This window comes from Phyllostomus discolor, chromosome 6 (genome assembly GCF_004126475.2).
Source record: "Phyllostomus discolor isolate MPI-MPIP mPhyDis1 chromosome 6, mPhyDis1.pri.v3, whole genome shotgun sequence".
Classification (NCBI taxonomy): domain Eukaryota; kingdom Metazoa; phylum Chordata; class Mammalia; order Chiroptera; family Phyllostomidae; genus Phyllostomus; species Phyllostomus discolor.
The window spans coordinates 32,031,666-32,056,551 of record NC_040908.2 but is presented as its reverse complement, the minus strand read 5'-3'; the positions used below and the strand labels follow the sequence as shown (position 1 = coordinate 32,056,551).

The following is a 24,886-nucleotide window of genomic DNA, read 5'->3' as shown; positions in this document are numbered from 1 at the left end:
TGAATTTTACAAAATCCCATTTAACTCATGCTTAATTCTATGTCCAAGTTCCTTGAAAATTTGGAAAGATTTTTGTGAAATGTCCTTGAAATTATGATAAAAGTTTTATGTCATTTAATTGATTTGGGTATTCATTCATTCAGTGAATATTACTGCATATTTACCATGGGGTTGACAATAAGCCAGGAGATATACATATTTTCTTGCCAACCCATGCATATCTCAGATCCCACCAGCCCCACACCGCACATATGCAAACACAACCCTAGGGGATATAGGTGAGCACATCAACAGAATAGAAGCACTATGCAAAGTTTCCTAAGATGCTCACATGCAAAGGCTTAGGAGAGCATTTAGGGATATTAGGAAATGTATGAGGCAGGGAGCAGATGTTAGAGCAGAGACGGGAAAGATTAGTGCACATTTCCTTAGAGAAACAGGCACTGAAGATGGAGGGGAAAGCAGTACTAGAAGTGGAGAAGTGCCAGTGCAATGTGGTTAGCAAAGGGAAGAGGGGTAGCGAAAACAGGGAATGAGCAGTGAAAGCTATACAGGCTCCAGCAGAAGTAAAGCCTGCTTGACTCTGGTTGGTGGGGTGATGATATAGTTGTACTAATTTATAGTGTTAATTTAAGCATCTCACCTAAAATGCCATAGGGTGTGTTTAAGTGTGATATTGTTATGTTACAGAATTACATGCTTATGATTTTGTAATAAAAGATTTTGTAATACACAGAGGTGTTATTTGTGCTGGACTCTGTATAACTTCCAAAATTTAAGTACAGACCATGCTTCCAAAAATTATTTTCAGTATCCCTTATAGTGAAGATAATAAAGAATCCTCCTTAGTGACACAGAATAGTTTCTTAGCTTTTTGTTAGCTGAGCTTCTGTACAACTCTCTCTCATGACTTCCAGCAAGGATGGAGTTGCCTGAAAAAAATTACCCATTTCTAATATCTAGTTGGAATCCACCAAAAATTTAAAAAGTGAATGCATTTCTCCACCTTTCCTTTTTTTCCCCAGGTACTTACATTATGTGTTTGATTTGGGAAATGGTGCTAACCTCATCAAAGGGAGCTCAAATAAACCTCTCAATGACAATCAGTGGCACAATGTGATGATATCAAGGGACACCAGCAATCTCCACACTGTAAAGATCGACACAAAAATCACAACGCAAATCACTGCAGGAGCCAGGAACTTGGACCTCAAGAGTAAGTGCACAGAGTCAGAGTAGCAGATATGAACCTACAGGTCCCCAGTCACCTGGTAAATCTTTTGCTTTGGGGATGGTGGTGCAGGGTGGGGGGGTGTACCTTCTGCAAAAAATGACCAGAACTTCCTTTCCTGCACATAATTAATAATACAACACAGAAGCTTCTGTTCCCCCTTTAATGTGACAGAAACATGCATTTTAATAGCAGTTCAAAACATGCAGTGCCTAAGAATGCACACATGATTAAGTTTTAAAGAGTGAGAAATATGTATTCTTACTTGATAGTATAAAGAAAAATAGGCATTTGCAAGTTTCTTGAGTCCCAACAGTTTCGATCCTTGTAGAGTCAAGGTAAACAGAGACATAAGGAGTTTTTTCAAGAACTTAGTAGTTTTCCTTCCTTGGTGAGGCTTCCTAGACAGTTACAGACCCTTGGGCCAACAGGGGCTGAGCCTGGCCCACAGCTTTGTACCTCCAGCAGTGAATGCTCCCACCACACACACATCCATGGGAATGTTTCTTTTATCAGCTTCTGCGAAAGTCTTAGGAAGCTTTTTCTCCTTATCAATACTTGATTTCTCAAGTGAGCAATACAAACTACTTAGAAAACATGTTAATAATAGGAGAAAACAACAGAAGTTTGTTTTTGAGTGGGCCTTTGTGAATTACTAAGAACAGATCTACACATCCCATCTCACCTAACAGTACCACAAGCATTGGACAAGGTATCGTGAGAATTCCATTAAGAGTGTAGGAAACTGGAGCTGGAATGACTTGCCTAGGGATAAAAACTCTGCTACAGTTGAGTAAAAATATGACCCCAGTTCTGACCTACGCCCCTCCATTGCTGCTTCTGTTCTGTCCTGGTGCATTCTGTAGTCCTACAGGGACCACAGGGGTCATGTTTGTGCTTGGCAAGAGCTGCTCATTTACCCTGATGGGATCTTTCCCTTTGATTAAAAAAGAATATACATGGGGGAGTTAGGGAACTAGAAAGAGAAAATCCAACAGAGGTCTTTCCAGAGAAAATGCTCTTCCTAAATAGGAGTAAAGAAGAAAGAAAAGTATTTCACTCTCTGTAATTGCAGAGCTTATTTACAATCCCAGGACTCTATTTGTCCAACATCTAAACTGCGTGGTAATGGCCGTCTCCCTTCTTTCAGAGTGGGACTCTTGTTAACTTCAAAGACATCTTGTTTATGCCCACAAATCTAACAGCTTAGCTCAAAAAGTAAAATGAAATTCCAAGGTAATGCTGCTTAACAACTTAACAGGCAAAACCTCTTCCTTGTCTCTGACTGAAGTGAATGGAGTGCGTTTTCTGCCCCTGAGCTGTGGGTGCCCCTGTTCTGCACGGTGGGCTCTAGTAGGACCCATCGAGGGGAAAGGGGGATGCTGCAGCATTCAGTGTGTAGGCCAAGCCGGCCAGCGGTGCTAAAGCCAAATGCTGTCCCATTTGCGTAGGGAGAGGCCTCAGTGAGAAAATGTGAGCTTCACTAGGAACCCTGACACTCTGTCAGAGACTAAAATGGCTGGAAAGGAAGCCATTCATGGTCAGTTGAAGTAAGTGACCTGCAGAGGCCTGCCCGAGGCTGGGGGCCACAGAGAAGTGGGGCAAGGCAGTGGGTGGTGCCCCATTGGACACTGAGGACACTGTCTCTGAGAAGTAAATATTTGCTTATTGTTCATTAAAAAAAAGAAGTGGGGGTGATAGGAGGTTGAAGTGTAGGGTTGCTTCTGGTGGGGTAGGAAAGACCTTTAAATATGTAAGAAGTTCTCAGAACTGAGTTTTATTAAAACATTGAGTGTTTTATGACTCTGAATAGATAAGAAATGCTTTACCCATGATGAGAAATAAAAACTAAAACTATGAATTGAAAATAGCATATTATATGATAGTAAGATAATAGGTTTTGAAATTTGAGTGCATTTGTGTTAAAAAAAAAACAATTTTAATTTGAGGTGCATCTCTCAGGAAAATAAAGAGATTCTGTAGCAATGGCTTTTACCTCATGAAGTTCCTTGTGTTTACACGCTTATCAGACTGTGCCAAAAGTGAGAGCGGGTTCCTGAAATTCTAAATTAAAAGCCAAAGCTGTGTGCTCATAAATTAGATGCATAACCCAATGCCAACAATAACCCCAAGGAAACCCGCCTGCCATCTGTGTCATCGCCTAGAGAGAGCAGCGTGGCCGTGGAGCACAGCCCCATCATTGCTGCCTTTGGGCGTGTGTGATGATGGCATCGATCGGGTGACCAGTATTTACTGAGCACTTATCTTATGCTGAGTAGAGAGCACCGTTGGGAAGAGGGGCACTAGGGCTCCTGTCATGAAAAGCTTTCTTTCCCTTGGAGAAGACTGAGGTTAAGGGAGTTCTTAAAGCAGACCCCAGCCCTGGCTAGTGTGGCTCCATTGGTTGGGGCATTGTCCCTTAACCGAAAGGTAGTGTGTACGACCCCTGCCCCCAGCTGTCCAGGCCCGTACAGGAGGAAACCAATTGATGCTTCCCTCTCTTCCTTCCTTTCTCCCTTCCCCTCTCTCTCAAATCAATGAAAAAAATGTCCCCAGGTGAGGATAAAGGACACAGAAGAACATGGTGCCCTGCCAGGGCATTGACATTAACCTGAGGGTGACAGGAAGACTTTCAGAGGACGTTTAAGGGATAGCTGATGGATGTATAAGAGCAACTACTCACTGTTTCTCCTTCCTACCTGGATGCCCACTGGAATCAGGGGGGCTTATTCATAAAGGGCAACGTCTACAGGAATTTCTCACTCTGAATTGAACAGCATCACTGTCTTCACATGCTAGTCAAGTCACATTCAGCCGTTCTAAGTGCAGGAAAAATGAAAGCTGACATATCTTGGGTCAGTGCTTTCATTTCATGTATATTTGATTCAAGAACTGGATCTGTATAGGATTAAAATGATCAGATTCATTCTACACTCCGCTTGAAGTCACGGCAGCAATCTTTAGTTCTTCTCAAACAAGGTCAATCAACTTACCCACATCCGAGTCATGAAGAGCAGATTTCTGGACCCCAGCGCAGGCAGACTGAGGCAGTAATCACCTGAGAGTGACGTGCAGGGGACAATTGGTGCCTGTATTTTTAAAGAGCACTCGCTCATCAAGATACTGTGTTTTTCAAAGTCCAGAAAAAATGCAACATCTATGTTGAGGCCAAATTTAACTTGCATTTTAGTTTTAGTACAAATCCTGGTTTTGCCTTTTTTTCCTAAGAATTTTACTTTTGTTTTGTTCCGTTTTGTTTTACCAGTCCTTGGCTGAGGCAATATTGGATACCTCAGGATTACTTCATTTTTATTTTTCATGTTACCATCCCTTAAAAAGACACTAGAGGGCAGCATATGGCCACAAAACTTGCCATCCGGGATTCAGGAGAGGGGAAAACCTCAACAGGCTCCTCTTGTGCTAGGAAGCAGAATTTCTTTGTTTTCCACCATCCCAGATCCCCGTTAGCCTGTATAATAATGCATGATTTAGCCTGTGGCTCTGTTTCATTATATATAACAAACCTGACTGCAGACATTTGAAAGCTAGGGGAAAGGTATCCCATTCCCTATCCTGACTCCCAGAGATGGTCAGAAATGGTCAGCAGTCGAATGATCTTTCTCTCAGAAAAAGAATTCTATGCAGGTGACCTTGTTCAAATTATCTTTCATGACACTGCCGGGTTCTCAGGGAGTTGTGTGTCTCTCCCTGCTGACACAGTTTTGCTTTCATCTTTATTTCCCAGCTGTTTGTATTCTATTCCCTCTGGCTATTATGTACAAGCTGCGGCATGCCATGAAGAGAGCAGCATAAATTTGCTCTCTGGAATGAATTTCTAGCACAGCTGTACTTCATCGTGGGACTTCTGAGTCCTGCCCCCTTCGGAGAGATAAAGGGTCTCTGTAATGCCTCCTTATGTCCCTTCTCTTGTTTATATTTGGCAAATGTATATGTTTGTATATAGTATATAGAAACAGTCTGATGTCTATTGATTCCCTGTTAGATGCTAAGTAGATTTAAATCAGGTTATTTTATTTAATCCTAACAATTACTCAGGGTTTGGAATGGAGGTCAGTCTTGTTCATTCATTAATCTACTTCAAGAACAAAGATAGGGAGGAAGAATCATATTTGGCCTCTGTCTTCCATGGATGTCTTTTTTAGAGCACTACTTGTTTATCCTTCAGCAAATTGAGGATAATTTATCCAATGGGGATAAAAAATAAAGATTTCTTGGTGACTACAATACAGTGCCTTCAGGTGTCTGGCCGCTTAACAAAACTATTTAAAATTGAGTAATTCATTTATAGACTTCGTCTAGGTCAGCCCGGGCAGAGCTCACCCTTTGCTTTTCCTCTCAGACCTCAAATTCCTTGCCCCCATAAGGGCTTTGAGCAAATTCTCTCTGCATCCCCTATCTTATCTCTTTCCTGTTCCTCACAGTGACCATTGTCTGCTCCTGAACCTTTGTATCCCTCCTTAAATCTACCTTGAAAGCAGATACCTGCTATTGTTTATCAAGCTACCAAGCCACTAAATTTCCCTAATCAGAGGGGGCCCAAGCAGAGCTTTCCTTGCAAATGTATTCAATCTCTAAGCAAAAGTTGAAAGATAAATGAAGGCATACTTCCCTTGAGGATGCAGGGATGTAGTAGGGTTGTTGTTGATGATGATGTTGTTGTTGTTGTTGTTGTTTTAACAAATTGAAGGCAAGAGCCTCCCCACCTGCAAAAGGATTATGACTGGCTTTATTGCCTTGGTCTGAAACGAACCTGCAATGTCTCTAAGCTTTGCCTGTAGTGTTCTTGCTCTTTTCATCTTGCTCACACTAGCATCTATTACTGTTACCTACCTGCTCAGTCCTGAACATAACACCTATGCCCCCATTTTCTGCCCTTCAGTGTTGCTATGTGATAAATCATCGCTGTGCTACTTTGGTGATCCACACTCTGCACCCAAGTCCGAGTCATGTTTAAACACGCCCAAGCCTTGTCTGTGCAGCCATATGACAACAACAGCTAACTGGCTCATATAAGAAACTTTAAAAGAAGAGCTGGACTTTGAGCTTAGCTCTGAAGCAGGGGAAGACACTGAAAATGGAAGCAAGCTCCTGTTGTCCTATTGGTTAGGCTAGATTTAGTAATTCATTGATTGATCGATCGATTGACTGATTGACGCATATTTACTGTGTAAGGAAAGAGATTTCCTCACATTACCTCAGTTAATGGGAGATTTTGTAAGGATCCGTTAGGACATAAGAAAGACAGATTCTTTCAGCTGCTGAGCCAGGAGGCCACACAGAGAATAAGAACTTTGTTCTAGTAGTCTAAGCGGAATCTCAGCAGCGATCCTCTCAGGTGTTCCTCGGTTACATATATGCTGCTGCCTAGTCAGTGCTCCCACACCCGTCCACTCGCTGCTCTGCTCACTCCCACTGTGATCATTTCTCCCTCCTCTCTTCTCTGCTTTCTGGCTTCTCCTGCTCTTGCCCTCTTCTACCTCATGGCGTCTACCTACTGCTTTTGTTCCTGTGTGTGTTTCCGCTTCTGCCCACTCTGCTCTTCGGCTCACTTTCAGATTCCCCAGAGGACACCATCTATCTAACACAGAGTGTGGACCCGTCTAGAACACAACTTTGTGGGCTTTTGCCCTGCTGCTGCTGGCCTGGCTTACTTCCTTAGGCCAATTAACTGTAAACACAGTTGTAGATTTGCATGGTGTGAAACTTGAACTTGAAAGATGACCTCTTGGGAAGGAGGCTGAAGGCTGGAAGTCTCTGTAGCTTCTGAGAAGGGAGCAGCATGATGAGCTTATTCAGAAAGACCCTCGGAGAAGTGCCAGAAGGTGAGGAGAGGGAGAACTCGGGAGTTTGAACAAGGAGGGCAGAGTTTATGAAGCACTACAGAATCGTTCCTTGGGCTTCAGCGTAGAGAATGGGCTGAGGCTCTGCGGGGAGGTGGGAAGAGGCCACTTGGGAGGCTATTATCAAATATGGAACAGAGACAATCAGGTCCTGAGTACATAAAAGTAAGACTTAACATTTTTGGTTCTACCTTTCCCAGCAGAAGCATTGAAAGACAATTAGAGATATGAAACTATTGTTTCTCTCCTGCTGTCTCCATTGAATTCCCAGGCTCCCAGGCTTTGCAGACATTATTCTCAATCTCTTTCTTATCTTTACTATAATTCCTTTGTTTTACTCCCTCTCACCCCACCCCCAGTGAGATGTGGTTGTTTTTTTTTTCCATGCCCAGTTTTCTCGGACCCACTATTACCATTTGTCTTAGAAGTTTTTTGGTTGGTTGGTTGGTTTTCCTTCTGCTTCCCTATGACCCTTGGACCAGCTTTCTACCTTTAGGATCATTGATCTTGGAGACAATGTGGTCTGACCCATTCCTTTTGCGAATGATGGAAATCTTTTAATACCCAGTTCAACACTTTTTACAACTGACCAGGGAAAACAAGTTTTATTGCTCATATTAACCTCAAGTAACTACTCATGACAGCCTGGAGCCACATTCTGAAGAAGTCTGAGACCTCCTTCGGACTCGCTGGGGAAGGCTATTCCTCTGGTCTGCCATGGGACACGTGCGCAGTGGGGACTGTGGGTCACCTACCAGCTTGTTACTCCTGGTGCAGTTCTGCTGGCCCCAAATTTTCCCATTCGTAGTTGTTTTGGGGGTAGGCAATACAGGTGTTTAAAGCCCTGATGCCGGTTCTCGCTCCCCCACAACACTGGCTGAGCTCTGACAGCCATAGGCCTTGGGGCTAGTCGTGTGCTTAGAATTGGTAGGAGGAGGTCACGCACCAGGAAACTTAGCTCTCCCCAGTCCTCCCGCAGGGCAGTGTGGGCTCCTGGAAATCGGAATCCAGTGCTCAAATGCCTTTCAGATGTGCTGCCAATTTACCATGCCCCAGTGGGCTGGTGATTAGGTGAGCTGCTCTCTTAAAACTGTTGATACGTATACTGCGGAGAAGAAAGTGCCTGCAGGTGCTCTGAGCTGGGTACTTAAGGGTCAGGTAACTGCTCAGAGGATCTGGGGCTCATCAGAGCTGGATCTTCAGTGCTCAACCCTCTTCACGGCATGCCAGGAGTATAGCTGAGCGAGCTTCCCAGAGGCAGAGATTCCTGGTCAAGAGCTCCATTATGTCAGAGCCACCTGGGAAAGCAAGCTTGGCGACATCCCTCTTACTCAAAAAATGTAAATCTGTGGATTTTGCAGGATTCTTGGATCTCCCTTCCTCTTTTTTCTCTGAAAGGGGAATGAGACAAAGGTATCTGTGGTACAAGAAGCATAAACCCATTCAGACTAACTTAAGGGAAAAAAGCGGGGGTAGGGTAGGCAGGGTATAGTATTCAAGGATCAGGGTAAAAAAGAAAATTTAAGGCTGGACACCTAAAAGTTGTATTCAAGGAAGCTGTCAGCAACATGCCAGCATTTTTGCCTCTGTCGGTCTCCACAGGGGCTGTGTGCTGACTTCTCTCAGCTTCCTAGTGAGCACCCTCTCATTCTTCTCCCTCTCTGCACAACGGCTTTCTCAAGAATTGGCAAACTTGGTCTTCCCAGACCTGCTTTCCACCCCAGACCAATCCAAATACCCAAGAAAAACTCATTTGAATTTAGGAGTCCTAGCGCCATGTTCTTGGGAGAGTAAATTTTGTTGGAACACACGTTGTCCCCGTGGCAAGTATGGGAAGGTATGACTGCTCTGGATTTGTTTGAAGAAATATTTGGACAGGATACTTGGGGTATAAGTGGAGCCATCAAAGGAGCCTAAGGTGATCTTTAAGCTTTAATGCAAAAACCTGGGGCTTGGGTTTCCTTGCCCTGGGGCAGGGGTTGGAGATAGGGCTGCAGTCATCAAGGTAGTGGGAGACTCGGTATTGCAGGGCATCAAATGTTCAGGTGACTCACCTCATAAGAACAAAATTATTTTGTGGGTGGAGACAGAAAGTGTGTTGTTTTGGGTTGACAAGGAACACATGAAATACAAAAGCCACAAGCAGAGGTCAGAGACTCGCTGGAATTCACAGGAACAAAGGGGAAGGAGAACACTAGGTTTTCATCCTCCGTGAAATCAGAAAGAATCAAACCAGGCCCCTCTAGATCTATGAAGGACAGAGAGGCCCCAGATGACATCAGAGTAAGGTTACAGTTGTTCATTACAGGTCCCAAAAGTAAGTATCACTGTTATTTTCAGGCAGTTGTTCCATTTAGTGGGGGTTTAGTAATAATATAGCCCTCACCCTCTTTCACTGTGACCCAGAGGAAAGCTAGCTTCTTGCCCTGATCCTGCACAATTCCTCTTGGGCCCTGGGGTCCAAATTGGAATAGACTGGGAAGTTAGGTGGCCTCAGTACAAAGTCACCCCCCACTACTGTAGAGATCTGCAGAGCCAATTCTGCCGTCTTTCCTCACACTGGGAAGCATGTTTTTCACGGCACTGTGCCACTGTTGGTCCACTGTCTCCTGCACTGGAAGGTACTTCCAGGACTGCTTCAGAGGAACCGCGTTAGGTCAAGCAGTCTCTCTTGTTCATGCCACATTCATGTGGTTTTCTGTGTCTGCTTTTAAAAAGAGCCCTTTCTTGGCCTTTGCAATTAATTATTGTGGTTTTTCTTAAGAATAATACAAGAAGCAATAAAACATTGTGATTAAGGATGCAGGCTTTGGGCTCAGACAGACTTGGCTGAAATAGCATCTCTGTTTTATGTGCCTTTAGGCACAATGCATCGCGATGATCTGCATCAGCATCTACCCCATACTAAGCATTAACTAAGAAAGTTAGATATTATCTCTTTAATTTTCATGACAAACTGGTGAGGTTGCTGTAGCTACGCCCCCAGTACAGATGATGAAACAAAGGTAAGTCTTAGGGAGGTTAAATATCTTACTTAAACAGTAATATTAGTAATATTAAGTAGTCATATTGAGTATTTTAACCATTTCTGAGGGTTTATCACATTCCAGGCACTATTATAACTATTTTACACACAGGGCCTCATTTAATTCCCACAACTGTGCACAAGATCAGCCAGTATGTTCTTTGAAGCTCAGGGGTTTATTTATAGCCAGGGGAGACTCACAAGGCCCACCTGCCCATGACAGGTGTGGGCAGTATTTAGGCTTCATCCCCAAAACTCCCCTGGCACGGGTCAGCCAATCTGGCATCCCCAGGTGTTTTGAAGGTTGCTTATTAACACCCCTAGCCAGGCTGTACAAGGCTCCCTCCTCCCTCTCCTGCCCTCCCTCCCGAGCGCCCCCTCCCAGCACACACGGTGCTTAGATCTCCCCTCACAGGTTTACTCCTAGAGTTCAGTTACTTTGAGAAGACTGCTCCACGTACTTTAAGATCTTGTACTAACGTACTACATCTACAACACAGCATACCTTTGGAATTTGTGAAGTGAACATGCATGACTCCCTCTATTTTTGAGAAACTCGATGGTCTGTGATGTAGTTATTTGTACTTCCGCTGGGACACAAGTTTGTGTCATGCACAGTGATGTTGGTGTGCAAAACTGAGTCTCTCTGGGAGAGAAACTGTCCTGTGGCCCAGCATCTTTGTTCACTGTTCAGAGTTGTATTAAACTGCATTCATGATTGTCATCATTGTCGTAATTAGCTCAACAAATAATGCCATTTATTGAGTACTTATAGGTCAGACACTGTGTTAAGGGTTTAAATCTGAAATTATTAAATTAAATATGTATGGTACTTGAGTATAATCAAGCTATGATTTTTTTTTTTTACTTCAAACTGTTACTTTAAAATATTGGGTTGCCCAAAAAGCCCATTCCTTTTTTCCCATACGATGGCTCTGGTAGCACTTAGTTGTCTTTAACTTCATTCTAAACAATTTTGTTAGATTGTACTGTCACAGCTGTCATATCAGTGTGCATTTAAAAAAACTTATCAAAATAGGTAATATTTGTGTAGCCATTTTAATATTGAAGATGGAAGGAAATATACAACATTTTCAGTGCATTATGCTTTATTATTTCAAGAAAGCTAAAACTGCAATGGAAACACAAAAAATAAAAAAAAATGTGCCGCATATGGGGAAGGTGCTGTGACTCATTGAGGCTGTCAGTGTGGTTTGTGAAGTTTCTTGGTGCTATTGACATTTCAAATAACTCTTTGCAGGGCTGTCTTATGCACTGGGAGATGTTTAGCAGCACCTCTGACCTCTACCCACTAGAAGCCAATAGTGGGAGAGAGCCAACATACTCAAAGTATCCAAATCAATAAAGTTATTAGTGAAAATGAAAAAATGTCTTTTATTTTACAGGGAAGAAAAAAGTAATAGACTTTTTGGCCAACTCAGTATTTTGTTGAGGTACTTGTACCATATACCAGTTTAAAGAAATGTTTGGGCTCATTTTTAAAACAATTCTATAATTATTTTACATTACCATTCACCTTTAATTCAAACATTTAAATAACTGTCCTATCTAAGCTACTACTCAAAACCAAAATGTGAGGCCGGAGTCTGCTTCGGCCAGTCGCAGGAGAAGGGGCGCATTCAGCTCTGCCTCCCTGCTGTTGTCTTCCCATAGTTTGCAGAGTAGGGACACCTACTAATTTCAGACTCCTGGTTTGGCAGATCCCTCAAGCTCATTCCTCCTTTCACAGTGCTTTCCTGGGTTCCTCCAAGACTCCTCTGCCGGGCCCTTCTGCCCATAACCCCCTGAAGTGGTCAAGCCTTCTGTTACTTCCACTAGCCTCATGTTGCTGGGGTCAGCGCTATCCCCAGGCAGTGCAGCTTGGCTCTCTCTCTTGGCACGTGGGGCCCACGCTTGCCCATGAGACATGTCCCTGCACTGTTTGTCCCCACTGGCCTTTGCAGGCTGGAGGCGCCACCCATTCCCGATGCTTTCACATGCCAGGCACTAGGCCTCTGTCCCGCAACTGAGGGAAACAAAGCAAGTTCTCCAGGAGCCGAGAGCCTACCCACTAAGCTGTGGCTAGAATGTGGTCTCCCTTTGGGGGACAGTAGTAAAACTTTAGTGCATAGTAAGACCTACCTCAAAAATATTCTTAGACATCATTCTTTCCAATTTCTGACCCTTTTTATTGTTATTACGATGATGATGACCTTGATGGATCTGAGGGTTCAGGGGCTGGCCATCAGTGTTTATCTTTCCTTTGTAAATTTTGCACTCGGGTGCCTGTCTCAGATGCACATTGTCTTAGTGCTGGCACTTCGGCCAGAACTTCAGCTGTGATATTCTGTTTCACAAGTCTGGTCTCTTAGTATTTACAACAACCAAACGAATGAGATATCAGTGCTCTTATCTTACACGTGAGAAAATGGAGGCTCAGCAAGGCGGGGTTGCCCAGAAATTGAATTTGAACCCAAGTCTGTAGAAGTATTTGAGTACTACTACAGACGTTTGCCAACATATTAGAAGGGTTTTCCTCCTGAGTATCTAGAGTGAAAGGTAGTGCTGTTTTCATCTTAGGGTAAAATGTCATATAATAAAAAAGTATTTTCTCCTTCATATACAGAATGTGGCAAAAGTAGGTTCACAGTTGTTCCCATGGAAAATAATACAATGATTAATAAATAATATAAGAATAAACTGTTTACATGTCCACAACTATAAACCTACTTTTGCTCTGCCCTATTTAACTTAGCTCTTCCAACTTCTTTATTGCTACTGTATGTAGTGCTGAAATGCCACCTTTAGTAATTGCAGAACTGGATATTTCTATTTTCACTTTCCACATGCTCTTCCCACCTCTGTGCTTTGTATAAACATATATAAATCCCCTTAGCCACTGAAGTTTTCCTCAAATGCTACAGCGAAAAGTTTTAGCTGCTGAATGTCTGTAATAGGTAGTCTATAGAACACTCACATTTATAGATGCTTAAAACGGGCCTACAAAAATATAGCATGTGGTTGCATGATTGGAGATTGGCCAATCAGTCAACAAATCATCAGCAGTACCAGAGGACTATTTGCTAATCCATTCAACTGTTAAAGCCCTTCATTTTCCTAGCCTTCAGGGAAAGTTCCCCTGCCCCTTCTTTTGATCATTTCTGTTAACTATTTGCATTTCTCTTTAAGAATAATTTAGATTGTAAAAGGACAAAGTATTTGGAGACACGCCTGAGGAAATGATACTATTCCCTGGGGACATGCTGACCTGATTAAGAATATTCTATTTTTCAGACACAGAAGGGATCCCTTCTTAGAAAAAATATACAGAAAAGTTTAACTAGTTAAGGGAAAAAAAATAAGAGTTTTATTCAACTATGTGCAGCTCATAATACGTTAGAAGTTGTCTCTCAATGTCTGTCAAGTTTTTGTGTGCTTTGTACCTTATTGTTCTTTCAAGCTTTCCAGGAAACCACTTGGGGCTTCACCCTCTTTTATCCTGAGTATCCGAGTGGAGAGCAGGTGCCGTTTTCTGACCTGCATGAGAGAGGCCGTTGTTATAGGGAAGGGCTGCGCCTTTGTACCTTCCCTGTGCTGCACCGCTAGAGCTACCCTGCCCAAAATAAATGTCCCTGTGTTTTGAAATAGAAAATTTAATTTTGGGGGAAATAAGAAAAGCTATTTTAGAAAAGAGAGAAAGCCAAATAGATATCTAGATCTACTCAAAATCTCAGGAAAGGTAACAAGTTTGCATAGGTTCACTTACTGGTCCCCCTAGTTATAAGTCTTTTTTAATTTCAGGAACAGTCATCTCAAAACTCCCACTTATTCTATTTCTGTCACTGAGATGGTTTTTAGTAAAAAATAGGCAGTGTGGTGCAGTAGGAAAAGAGGTAGCCTGGCAGGCAGAGGCCTGGATAACAATGTTCTCCTCCTTGTACTGGTTGTACTGCCTTGGGCAGGAAACCTACCTTTTCAGAAGGGCAGTTCTCTCACCTGTCAGGTGAGGATAATAATAACTTCCTGCCTATTGGGAGGAGTAGGTATGAAGATCAGATGGAATAAGAAAGGGCAAATCACCATTCAAACCTAGGCACTGAGCATGAGTGAGATGTAACAATACCCCTGAGCGCAGGAACATCTGTAAGCTGTGTGCAGTCCCAGAGAGCGGAAAATGAAACACGAAATGGTGACAGATTGTCTGCTGCTGAAGGATGTCTAAGGTGTCCAAACTGGCTGTCACTCTCGTGGGGAAACAGGACAAATAGTGAACATATCTGAGCCCCTTTGAACCTACAGTAATTTGCAAAGCCATGAGATGAAGTCAGCTAGGAGAGAACTGAGAGGCCCGGACTCCTGCCCCGTCTGCCACAGTGTCGCTGTCACAGTGGGTGGAAAAGAAGACGGATTACCACATACACCTCCACAGCAATTTCGTTTTATTATTTCCCATTTAACATGCCCACCAGCTTCCCCTCACAGTACGTTGGCCAAACACACAAACAAAATCTGTCTTCATATTCTTGAGTTTTATAATCATACTTTTAAAAATGTTCTCCTTCTTGGGCAATTTTATTCCAAAAATACGGGCTAGAAACAGGAATTTCAGAATATCGAAAGCATTTCTCTGTCCTGTCCAGAAACATAATGTCAATATTATCTCCCAAAGTCCCCCTACAGGCAAACACTAAGGTCTGAACTCCAACCAGATTGGAGTCCACGCTTGTTCACACACAGGTATTAGGTTGGGCAAAGGATGAACGCAGGTGCCCTACTTACCTCTTTGTGGGAGGCAATTGAAAAGTAGCCGCCATATCTAACAATCATATTTGGGAGTCTTGAGAATTCTACCTATTTGTCAGAATTCTGATACTTAACATTGATGACTGTGGAAGCAAATTGACTTTGTCTTTAAGAGATTACTCAGCAGGCAAATGTGCTCCCTATTGTCCCAGGGATCTGTGTAATTTGCCCAGACTTCTGCTAGTATTTCTTGTTACTTTCCCCCACCAATCAAGATACCACAAAAAGGTCTTGTATTTTGGAATAGTGGAGCTCTACAAACTGGCCACTTGCAACTTGGAATGTATGGTGTGTAAACCAGTGTAGATTAAGTGAAGATTAGCATAGTCTCGGGGGACTGGGGCTTGGATGAGCCTTGCCATTTTCTGGAATTGCAGTCTTGAGCCATAGTGTCTTCATCAGTGACATAGGTTCATAGCTTTTGCTTGTTTTATGGCTCACCATGTTACAGAACAGACTGGGGTGGGGGTGCTGAACAATATAAAGGACCCCCCTTTTTCTTCAGGGGTTCCTCCCCTGTACTAGGTTTGCTTTGGCCACCACCAGAGGAAAGACATCTCTCAATGCCAGAAATTGGTGAAAAGAAAGGAATTATTATTTATTTAAAAGTTATATAGACTAAAGTTCTTTAGAGTACCCACAAACACTCACAGTCCTTCTCCCTCAGCCCAGTCTGGGGTACCACATCTTAGGATAAGAAGAAGCCCATGATTCGGGCTCCTGGTCGCCACCATGATCTCCAGTTAATCCAAAGTCATGTGGCTCCTTCTCATGGCTCACAAGCAAGAGTCCTTTCACCCCTTTTCTCCCAGGCAAAGTCTCTCCTGCTTCCTAAGCCACGTGGCAAAAGGGAGCACCCCAAAGCCATGGCATCCCTTCTCTGCCGAAGCCGCATGGTTCTCCCCACATGGCTGCCATACCTGGGTTTAAATCCCCAAGCCAGTCTTCCTCTGCAGCCCCATTTCTAACTCCTCCTACAATCAATTGCATCTGCCAGCATTCCCATATTCTTCCAGCTTTACTGGGCTGCCATAGTGAGTCTGGGCAGGTGTGGCCCCATGGCATGGAGTTAATCATCTCCAAGCTCTCACGCAGGTGCTATAACTAGGGGGCATTGTCTCCCAGTTACATGCTTGGCCCCTGGCTCAAAGCATGGCCGCAGCTATTTAGCATATCCACGAAACCAGTTAAAGGTTATAGATATATTAAATGACCATGCCAGAGTTAGCTGCAAAGCTGTTGCTGTACAAAACAGCTCTGAATGGCCCTGCTTCATATGTCCAATTCCCCCAGCTCAGACTTGTGGGAGTGAGGACACCCTATATATATTTTTCTGATATTTCTTGGACACCTTGAGTTCTGCACTCCATTACAAATTCCTATTTGGGGCCTCCCTCTTGGCTGTACCCTGTTACAACCAGGCAGAATCCAAATGAAACAATACATGTACAGGTGTAAATTGAGTAAAGTTTAGGGTACTGTGTCAATGCCAGTTACTGTTGTAATAATAAAGTCAGAGCTGCCTCTTCTGGTTTTGGCCATGGCAGTGCTTGTCACTGGTTACCAAGAAGTCAAAGCAGAGAGGAGACCCTCTCTCACTCAAACAGGGCTCTATATATTTAAATTCAGTTGTCAGTTGTCAGTGATTTTTGGAAAATTCAAAGTATTTTTAGAAAAAAAAAACAGTATACTATTGGATGTGGAAACCTGTGGGATAAGGAATATCTGTGGTTGGCAAGGAACTAAGAGGTAGTTGTAACACGCTAGAAGGAGTCTAATCCCAGAAGCCTCTGAGTGGTTGCCACATGGAGTGAGGCCTCTAAAAACCCACAGGAGTGCGGATCGGGGTGAACAGGTTTTACTGGGGCAGAGCATCAGGGTTTCCTGCGGTTAGTTTGGCTCTGTTCTGTGGCCACACACAGTATATGCTTGCTTTGCTCTGTGCTAAGGTGACAGAGAAGAGTCTGGAGAAATAATGTAAAGTGTCCACAGTGCAAACTGCACCTATGGGGAGGCACCTGAGTTAGGTCATATTTGTAGATGGGGCGACACAGAGAGTGACGGAATGGTCAGAGATAGAATGCAGTAGAGGGCCAGAGTAGGCTGGAATTCTGTTTCCCAATAAGATATTGGTACTTATTTTAACTGCGAAAGACAACTCATAAAGAGGTTCTCCTTTATCACACACTGATACCATAAACTGTTTCTGTACTTCTATCTTTGCCTGCCTCTACCTACAAATAAATTCAATATATGCCAGTTAAAACTGCTCATGAATTACTCTATGAGACTGGGGGGAAATGCCACTGCATGGAATTTTCTTAACAAATGAGATGGATGTTCAAGAAGGGGGTCAGTAGAAGAAACATTTCCCCCACAATTAACTTCATTCATTATTCCTCGAGAGGAGGGAACCAAGGATAAATAAGAGTGGTGCAGCCATAAAAAATCTCCACTACAACCTTCTTGTTTAAGTGATTATTTATTGAATACAGCATGCTAATTTATCCATTTATTCAGTAAGTGAGCAAGTAATTGTTGACTCCCTACTAAGTGAAAATGGGAATATAGAGATGCTTGATTCATAATCATTTCTCTAGGAACCGACAGAATGATGGAAGATAAAACATCCACACAAAGAGCTAGGGAAGAAATGGTAATTATCAGAAGAAGGTTCAAATGTAATGGGGAATTCAAAGATCATAGCTGCTTATGACTGGGGAAATGAATGCACCGGCAGGGAGAAACCTTCGTTGAGCCCCCCAGTTTGGGTGGCACTTTGAAATGGAACATTGGACGAGGAAAGGCCTTCATGGTGGAATGACATGGACATGCAGTGTAGCAAAAATGATGAAAAATACAGTTTGACTAAAGAGTAGGATACAGAGAGAGAGGACTGATGTTTTCTTAACTCTCTGCCAGGCAGAAGTCTTTGGAGAAAGATTGTTCAAAGTTTAGGGAAAGTTACTAAAGCTGGGTAATTCAAAATCTTGAACATTGGTAACTTTAGGCTTTATTTAGAAGAGAGAGGGAGGTATTGAAGAAATCAGCCACAGTGGGGAGACTGATATGGTGTTGATGAGGGGGACGGATAGAGGCAGGGACCGCAGAAAATGAGTTATTGCATGAAAGGTGTACACGGGGAAAGGGAGACAAGGACTGGAAAAGGAAATGAAAAGGGAGAGACAAATGTCCGAAGAATTGGCAATAGTTTGAATGTAAGGTGTGAGATACAGAATGAAGTTAAAAATGATTTTGAAATCTCATTTTTTGTAACAGGGAGACTAGAAATATGATTGCTCTAAAACAGGGAAGTCTAGACATAGTTCTCCAGCAAGGGGAAAGATGATGGTTTCATTTTAGACTAAACTTAGAAAGCCAGGACAGGCCTAAAAATAAGGACTCACAGGCATTTCCTACAAAAGGAAAAACAGGTTGCTCTAGGATTAAGCCCTTAGCATACCAAGGAAGACCAAGGTATAAAAGGAGATAACTAATAAATCAAACTGGTCACTACTGAGCATCAAGGAGTGTCTAAAATTAACCTGACCTTTTTTTTTCATAGAAATCTATCAAGGGCACAGGTCTGGTATCTCAGAACAAAACATCTACTTGAATTGCCAACTTTGACTTCAGCTTTGAATGTTGGTGTGCTTTAAACTCAGACGTGGTCTTGGGTAGTGTTTGCTTTTCATTATCATGCGTGGTTTATTAGTGGTTTATTATAAAAATTTCCATTTGTCTGCCTTTAATCTCAAATGTGTTGCAGAAATTTTAATAACTCCCCATGTTTTTACTTTCAGTACCTGAATATCATTTACTGAAGCAATCACAGGAAGTAGTGACCTTGTCTTTCTTCTTAGAAAAAAAACAAAAAAAGACCCCAAAACCTTAAGTAAATAAATGACTGTCCCTCAAGGATTATAGATGATTTTTCTTCTATCTAACAGGGCACGCCTTTGCTAAAAAGTGGTTTAGATTCCATTTGCCTCCCAAGGAAACACTGTATGAAGGTATACGGTCCAGATCTGACATGCAGATATTCGCACGTGGCTGTGCAGCGAAAGATTAAAACTAACGATGATACGGAGGTGGGGGCAGAGCTTGTTCCTGGAGTAACAGAATGTGTCTTCCCTGCAGAAGAACTCTCAGAAGCTATTCCAGCCTAAGTGTAATTTTTCTTCTAGCCCATCACAAGGTTGGAGAGAAAAGTTTGGCCCCAAAATTTACTGTCCCAAGTCCAATCCTCTCTTGTCAAAAGACTCTAGAATTGTACTTTCTCAAATCCAGCCGAAACTAAAGCAAAGCAATGTGCATTACTTCAGCTCCCCCCACCTCCCGCCCCAAATACCTCTCATAAGAAATTGTGGGAGCCTCCTTAAGTTTCCTTAGAGTTTTAGCTATCCAAATCTACAAAGCAGTTGTCCTTTTTATGCATGTTCTTTTTAAATTGGAATGAAAGTGAGATGTTTAAGAGCCACCAAAAAAACCCATGTGAATAAACAGGAAAGCTGAGTCAAAGAACTAATTATACCTTGATGCTTGCTTTCTGCTGCTGTAAGGCAGACCTTGGAGTCCTTGCTCTAATTGCCTTATGCTCCGTTTTTAAGAGAAAACCTCTTACAACACTTCATCTATTTTTCGCTGATGGCTCCCAAGCCACGCCTCACAGCCCACCACTTCTCCCCTAAGCACCCAGTTTACACCATCCGATTTCTATAGAGTATTCCTACTCAAATTCCATGAGGTTAATATTAAATGTATAATTTTATTTCTTCTTTCTAAATTACTGCTGCTTCAAATTTCATTTCCTAGTTGGCATGGTTTATATTTTAAAAAAATTTCTTTGTTTTGTTTGAAATCAGTAGTCATAAATTCCATTGTGTTACACAAGCCTTTCCTTTGATTTTACTTATCCAACAGTATTACCAGGGACCCTTTGAAAAATTCTCCCTTTCAGCCAAGTCTGGCCCTTTATGCTCTTTTCTGAATGCTGATTCATTTTGTCTTCATTGTGCACCTGCGCTGTTTTCCATGCCTGCCACCAATATTTATGTCATTACAGCATAATGTATCCTATATTTTCTTCTGGTCATAACTCTCCCATAATGCTCTACTCTACAATCAAAATCCATAAAAGCCTTTTATTTCTCAGATCTTATAAGGCTTATTTAGCATGAAGTTTGCAACTGACCCTTGGACTTCATATCATTTTTGTGTTTCTTAATCTGTTTATATCAGATAAGGAGATACTTATCAAGCAACTGTCCTGCTTATGTTACCAGTTTCAATGCTGCTGGGTTCCAAACTGAAAATGCCAACAGAGCCTCTTGAGCTGCTTATAACAAAGTACAAGACACTTCTAGTACAGAGATTACTGCAAACTAAATCAAGTAAAATAAGACATGTAAATTTGACATCTTGACACTCCGATTGCACTAGAAACAAGGGGACAACCTGGATTGCCTCTTCTGTATCTCAGTGCGTGTGACATAGAATGAGATACCTTACCAATGTATACTCCTTACCAGACATACCAACACAACCACACCAGTAGCACTGATGGGCTGAATGCATGCTATCTCTCAATGCTTACACACATTCTTTATAATCCTCATAGGTAGGCATTGTTAACTACTCCACTGATGAAAAATCTGACTTTTAAAGAAGTTATGTGACAATATGCCTACGCTGAGACAATCAGTGCATGGCAGAGCCAGGATTTGTAGTAGATCTAACTAAAAAGCCTGTGCACTATTCCCTACTCATTACTGCCCGACTACCAGGGAACGGATACTTGTGCTATACCTATCACCTTAGATCATTCATATACACATATGCACTAGTGCTAAAGATAAGGGTATTCTTGAGGTTTTAAAAAAAACCCACTCCCCAAAAGTTTAAGGTTATCTGGCTATATTTACACAGGTCCTCTGCATCTTCTGCTAAAAATGCCCCACCTCTATTGTTGTCTTGTCAATTGCAGATGTAATCTGCTTAAAGAATCTGAATAAAAAGCACTCATAGTTTGAAGAAAGGGTAACAGGATGGCTTCCAGTCTATAGGAAACTGACTCTTACTAGATGCCCATCCTGGCTTTTGCTCACAGGAGGGTTGTTAAAAAGCATATCCTCTTCCCCGTGCACAGGATGTTGCCTACAAGATTCCATTAGTGCTAATGGGTCATTTACTCTCTACCACCCCAAGGATCAAAAGGAGAAATGGTGTCTTTGATGAAGTGCTAATGCTGCAACAGGTCTCAGGCCACTTAAGGGTTTTCTTTGTTCTCTCGGTATGGCAACCCAGCAGGGGCCATCAGACCACTATCTGCTCTATGAAGAGTTTATGAAGACAATATTAGGTGGTGGTGCTAAGTGCAGGTTCAGTAATGAAAATGAGAGTGATGCCCCTACGTACAACCCCAGGCTCCACCTTGGTATGTTTGAGGCTTGTATCATGCGCAGCTTGGATCAATATTTTCCGCTCTTTAAAAACACATGGGAAGGCTTACTACTTTTCTTTAATAAGTTTTAAAAGTTGTTCAACAAGTACGTTTGCTAACAGGAAGAAAGGATTGTGGCAGGAAGTGAGGAAAGGAGGTAAATGCATTTTAGAATTAGCTCTCTCCCATATGTTGCCTTGCCATTCTTTCTTCTTTTGTACTGTGACCTCAATCCCTCAGGTGGCTGACAATATCTGAGTGCCCACTGTCCAGGTAGCCCAGTGCTAGGCACTGTGGGAGAATCTAAAACAGATAGTCTTTCTCCTTCAGGAGGTTATCATCATAAAGAACCAGGCTGGTTATCATATGGTGTCTCATCCCTGACCAGTACTAAGTTCTCTGTCTGAAGCAGTGCCAAGAATTCTTTATTCAACTGCATTTCTTAGGTCTGGAGGAGAGCTGAATTTTTCTAACAAATTTAGTTTAATAAATGAATGGAGGGAGCATTTCCTTGCCTTGACATTTGAAATGTAACAGTATAAATCTCAGCCCACAATCTCAGATGTGCAAGAAATCTAACTTTATTTTTTTGTAACTCACCTTGGTTTCTACTTTGAGCTCTGATTTTTTGAGTTAGGGAAAGTATAATCTCAGGCAATTTTAGTTTCTTTATTTCCCTGGGATTGTGTCTGAATTAATTGGTGTGGGGGACTTCCCAGTGCACCAATTTTGGGGGAGGTAGAGAGAGATTGTGCAGGAGCTGATCTTGGATATTGTATATTTATAGCTCAGGTGCCCACTGAATTGCTAACCAGCACCTTCATTCTTGCATGCATAACCCCTTCAGGTCAGTCAGTTTCTGCTTATTTTTGTGCCGCTCGGGGAACTGTTCTGTTTCTCCCACACCACAGTGGAGTATGGGAAGTTCTGTGAGCCTGCCCAAACTCTCAGCTTGTCTAAATTTACAAAGCAGCCATTCCTTCTAAAGGATCTCACTGTCACTTCTGGGCTGTCTTGAGGAAATGCACAAAGATCAACATGACCCCATAAGCCTACCTGAGATTTTATCATCCCCTGCGGCTCAGCCCTCAAATTAGAGCACTATGTCTTCTTTTGGGCATTTACCAATGACTATGTTCACATGTTTTCTCTCACTTTCTGTCCTGCTTACCCACAGGGGAGGCAGGGGAGCTTTAGTCTTATGTAACTGCTTGTATATTCTATCTGTTTCACTCCTCTAAAATTCTTGGCTTTTAAGACTCAAATATAAGAAGATAATGTTATATATTTAGTGTATGATTCATATCCCTTTTCTGAGGCAACTAAAGCACAATGGCTTGGAATATAAGAAAAGGAACTCTAAGGAGAGAAAGAAAATATGTAGAAAAAATTAGGTATTTCAAAAATAGAATTCCATATCAAACCAAGAATATGCTATCTTTTAATATTTGTAGTTAATAGTCAGTAGGTGTTTTCTGTTGTTTAAGAGGTGGTGCTTACCTTCAGTACAAATTATGTGAATTAATGAGATATCCTAGTGTAATACTTAGAGCCTTAGTAGGTCAGGGACCTAAGTTCTTAGTTGTTATGGTTACATGACTTTCAGCAAGCTCAGTGTACTCATCAGTATAATTCAAGGCTATTATACCTGTGGATTGATTTTACTCTACCTATAAGCTGATAGGTTAGCTTGTTACTGTATCATGGATGCTAGCAGAAGACATGAGATTTCTGGGTCAGAGACCAAGGATTTTATTACTTATGGCAAAACAAACAGCAAGAGCATCAGCAACAGTGTCAGTCAGTTCTCATTGTTCCCAAGTCCCATGAAGACAACACAAAGAGGTCTAGATAAACACTAGGAGTGTAGGGGGTATGTGTTAAAATGTGGAAGAGGTATCAAGTGACATGAAAGTTAGAATCGTTAATGTGAGAAAGAAAATTCAAGTGACAATAAAAAGAGAAGTAGCTAAACAAAGTATGTTTAGCAGAACTTGTAAACGGGGGCAATGTATTATGGAATTGGGGGCTCACCTTCCTTATGTTCTGCATGGATTAATTATTTAATGGACTATATCCCATTAATGACATCTACTCAATGTCATTTAGATATGGTGAATAATCTATGATGGAAAACAGAATCAAACATGTATTGCAATTTATTTTTGAAAGTAGTGACTCATAGCTTAGAGGCATAAAGACGACAAAGGTGTTCTCTTAGAAACTGCAATAAAATTGGGGGGGAAATTAGTTGATAACAGAGTGCAACATAAAGAATTCAAAGTGGTATAACTTTATCTAAAAAAGAAATACCTGAAAAAGGACTCAATGTTCAGGTATATCCAAACTATTGTGGGAGTGAGTTACTGAATAAGATAGATTATGAGCAAGGATAATGGGCTTAACCACAGTAGCAAAAGTAATTTTAGACCCCAGAGAGAATTTGTTGAACTTCTAACTGAATGAAAGACCCAGACTTGTCGAAGTAGAAAGTAGATTTGATAATAACAACTATCGCATGTCTGCTACATATTTTACTATAAAATATCATATATATTTTAATGTATTTTTACATATCTTTAAAATATAGGAAGCTTCCTATATTTTATCTAATTTCTAACATAACCCCATGGAATAGGTTTTATTATTCCTATTTTGGAAATGATGCTACTGATGACCGGAGAAACAGAAGCCGGGGGGAAACCATCATTGAAGTCACAGGTTTGGAAATATCCAGGCTCAGGCTCAGATTTCACTGTAGGGATATGCAATTTCATGGTCCATGCTCCTTCTACATGGCCACATCATATGGAACACATTTCATTCTTTGTGGGAATAGCTTCTAGAAACTTCTTCTAGTGCTCATGTATTCTTCAAACACTTTTATTGTTTTGTGGTTTTAGGAAAATATCTAGTTATAAATTTAGCTTTTCAATTAATTTAATGAAAAGTAAACCTTACTATTTTTTCCCTGTCCTACTGTATGTTTGAATTTACTTTTCTAATCAAAACTTTGATCTTCCCACAGGTGACTTGTATATAGGAGGAGTGGCAAAAGAAACATACAAATCCTTGCCGAAACTGGTCCATGCCAAGGAGGGCTTTCAAGGCTGCCTGGCATCAGTTGATTTAAATGGACGGCTTCCAGACCTCATCTCAGATGCCCTTTTCTGCAACGGACAGATTGAAAGAGGATGTGAAGGTACTAGATTTTGATATCACACTCTAAGAATTCCAATTCCACCTCTAAATGAGAACCGCTCTCTTTAGCCAACAAAAGTCATTTCTGCCAACTGATCAAACTCCACGTAGGACTTAGAAATCCTCATTCACGTTCTTAACTTTTCATCCCATAAATCTTAAACTTTCTGGACTGTTTGCAAGCCCACCCTGATGCATGAGGTCTAGCAGGAACTATATCCGTGGTTCTTGTTATTTTCTGCTTCTTTGCAGTCTCTAGTTTATGCAATTAGTGTGTTAATCAGTTCTTCAATGCCTGCTTTATTACATTAAATAGACAGCCT

At 41.8% G+C, this 24,886-nt stretch overlaps 1 protein-coding gene across 34 annotated transcripts in view; it reads left to right on the top strand.

The window, feature by feature from the left end:
- Positions 1-24,886, top strand: part of NRXN1 (neurexin 1) — a 1,086,661-nt gene that overhangs the window by 524,888 nt on the left and 536,887 nt on the right. For all 34 annotated transcript variants that reach the window (XM_036030058.1, XM_036030055.1, XM_028514420.2 and 31 more), the window contains 2 exons: positions 1,026-1,216; positions 24,391-24,564. In XM_036030058.1, coding sequence (XP_035885951.1) covers positions 1,026-1,216; positions 24,391-24,564 — 365 coding nt within the window. The remainder of the gene's footprint in view (positions 1-1,025; positions 1,217-24,390; positions 24,565-24,886) is intronic.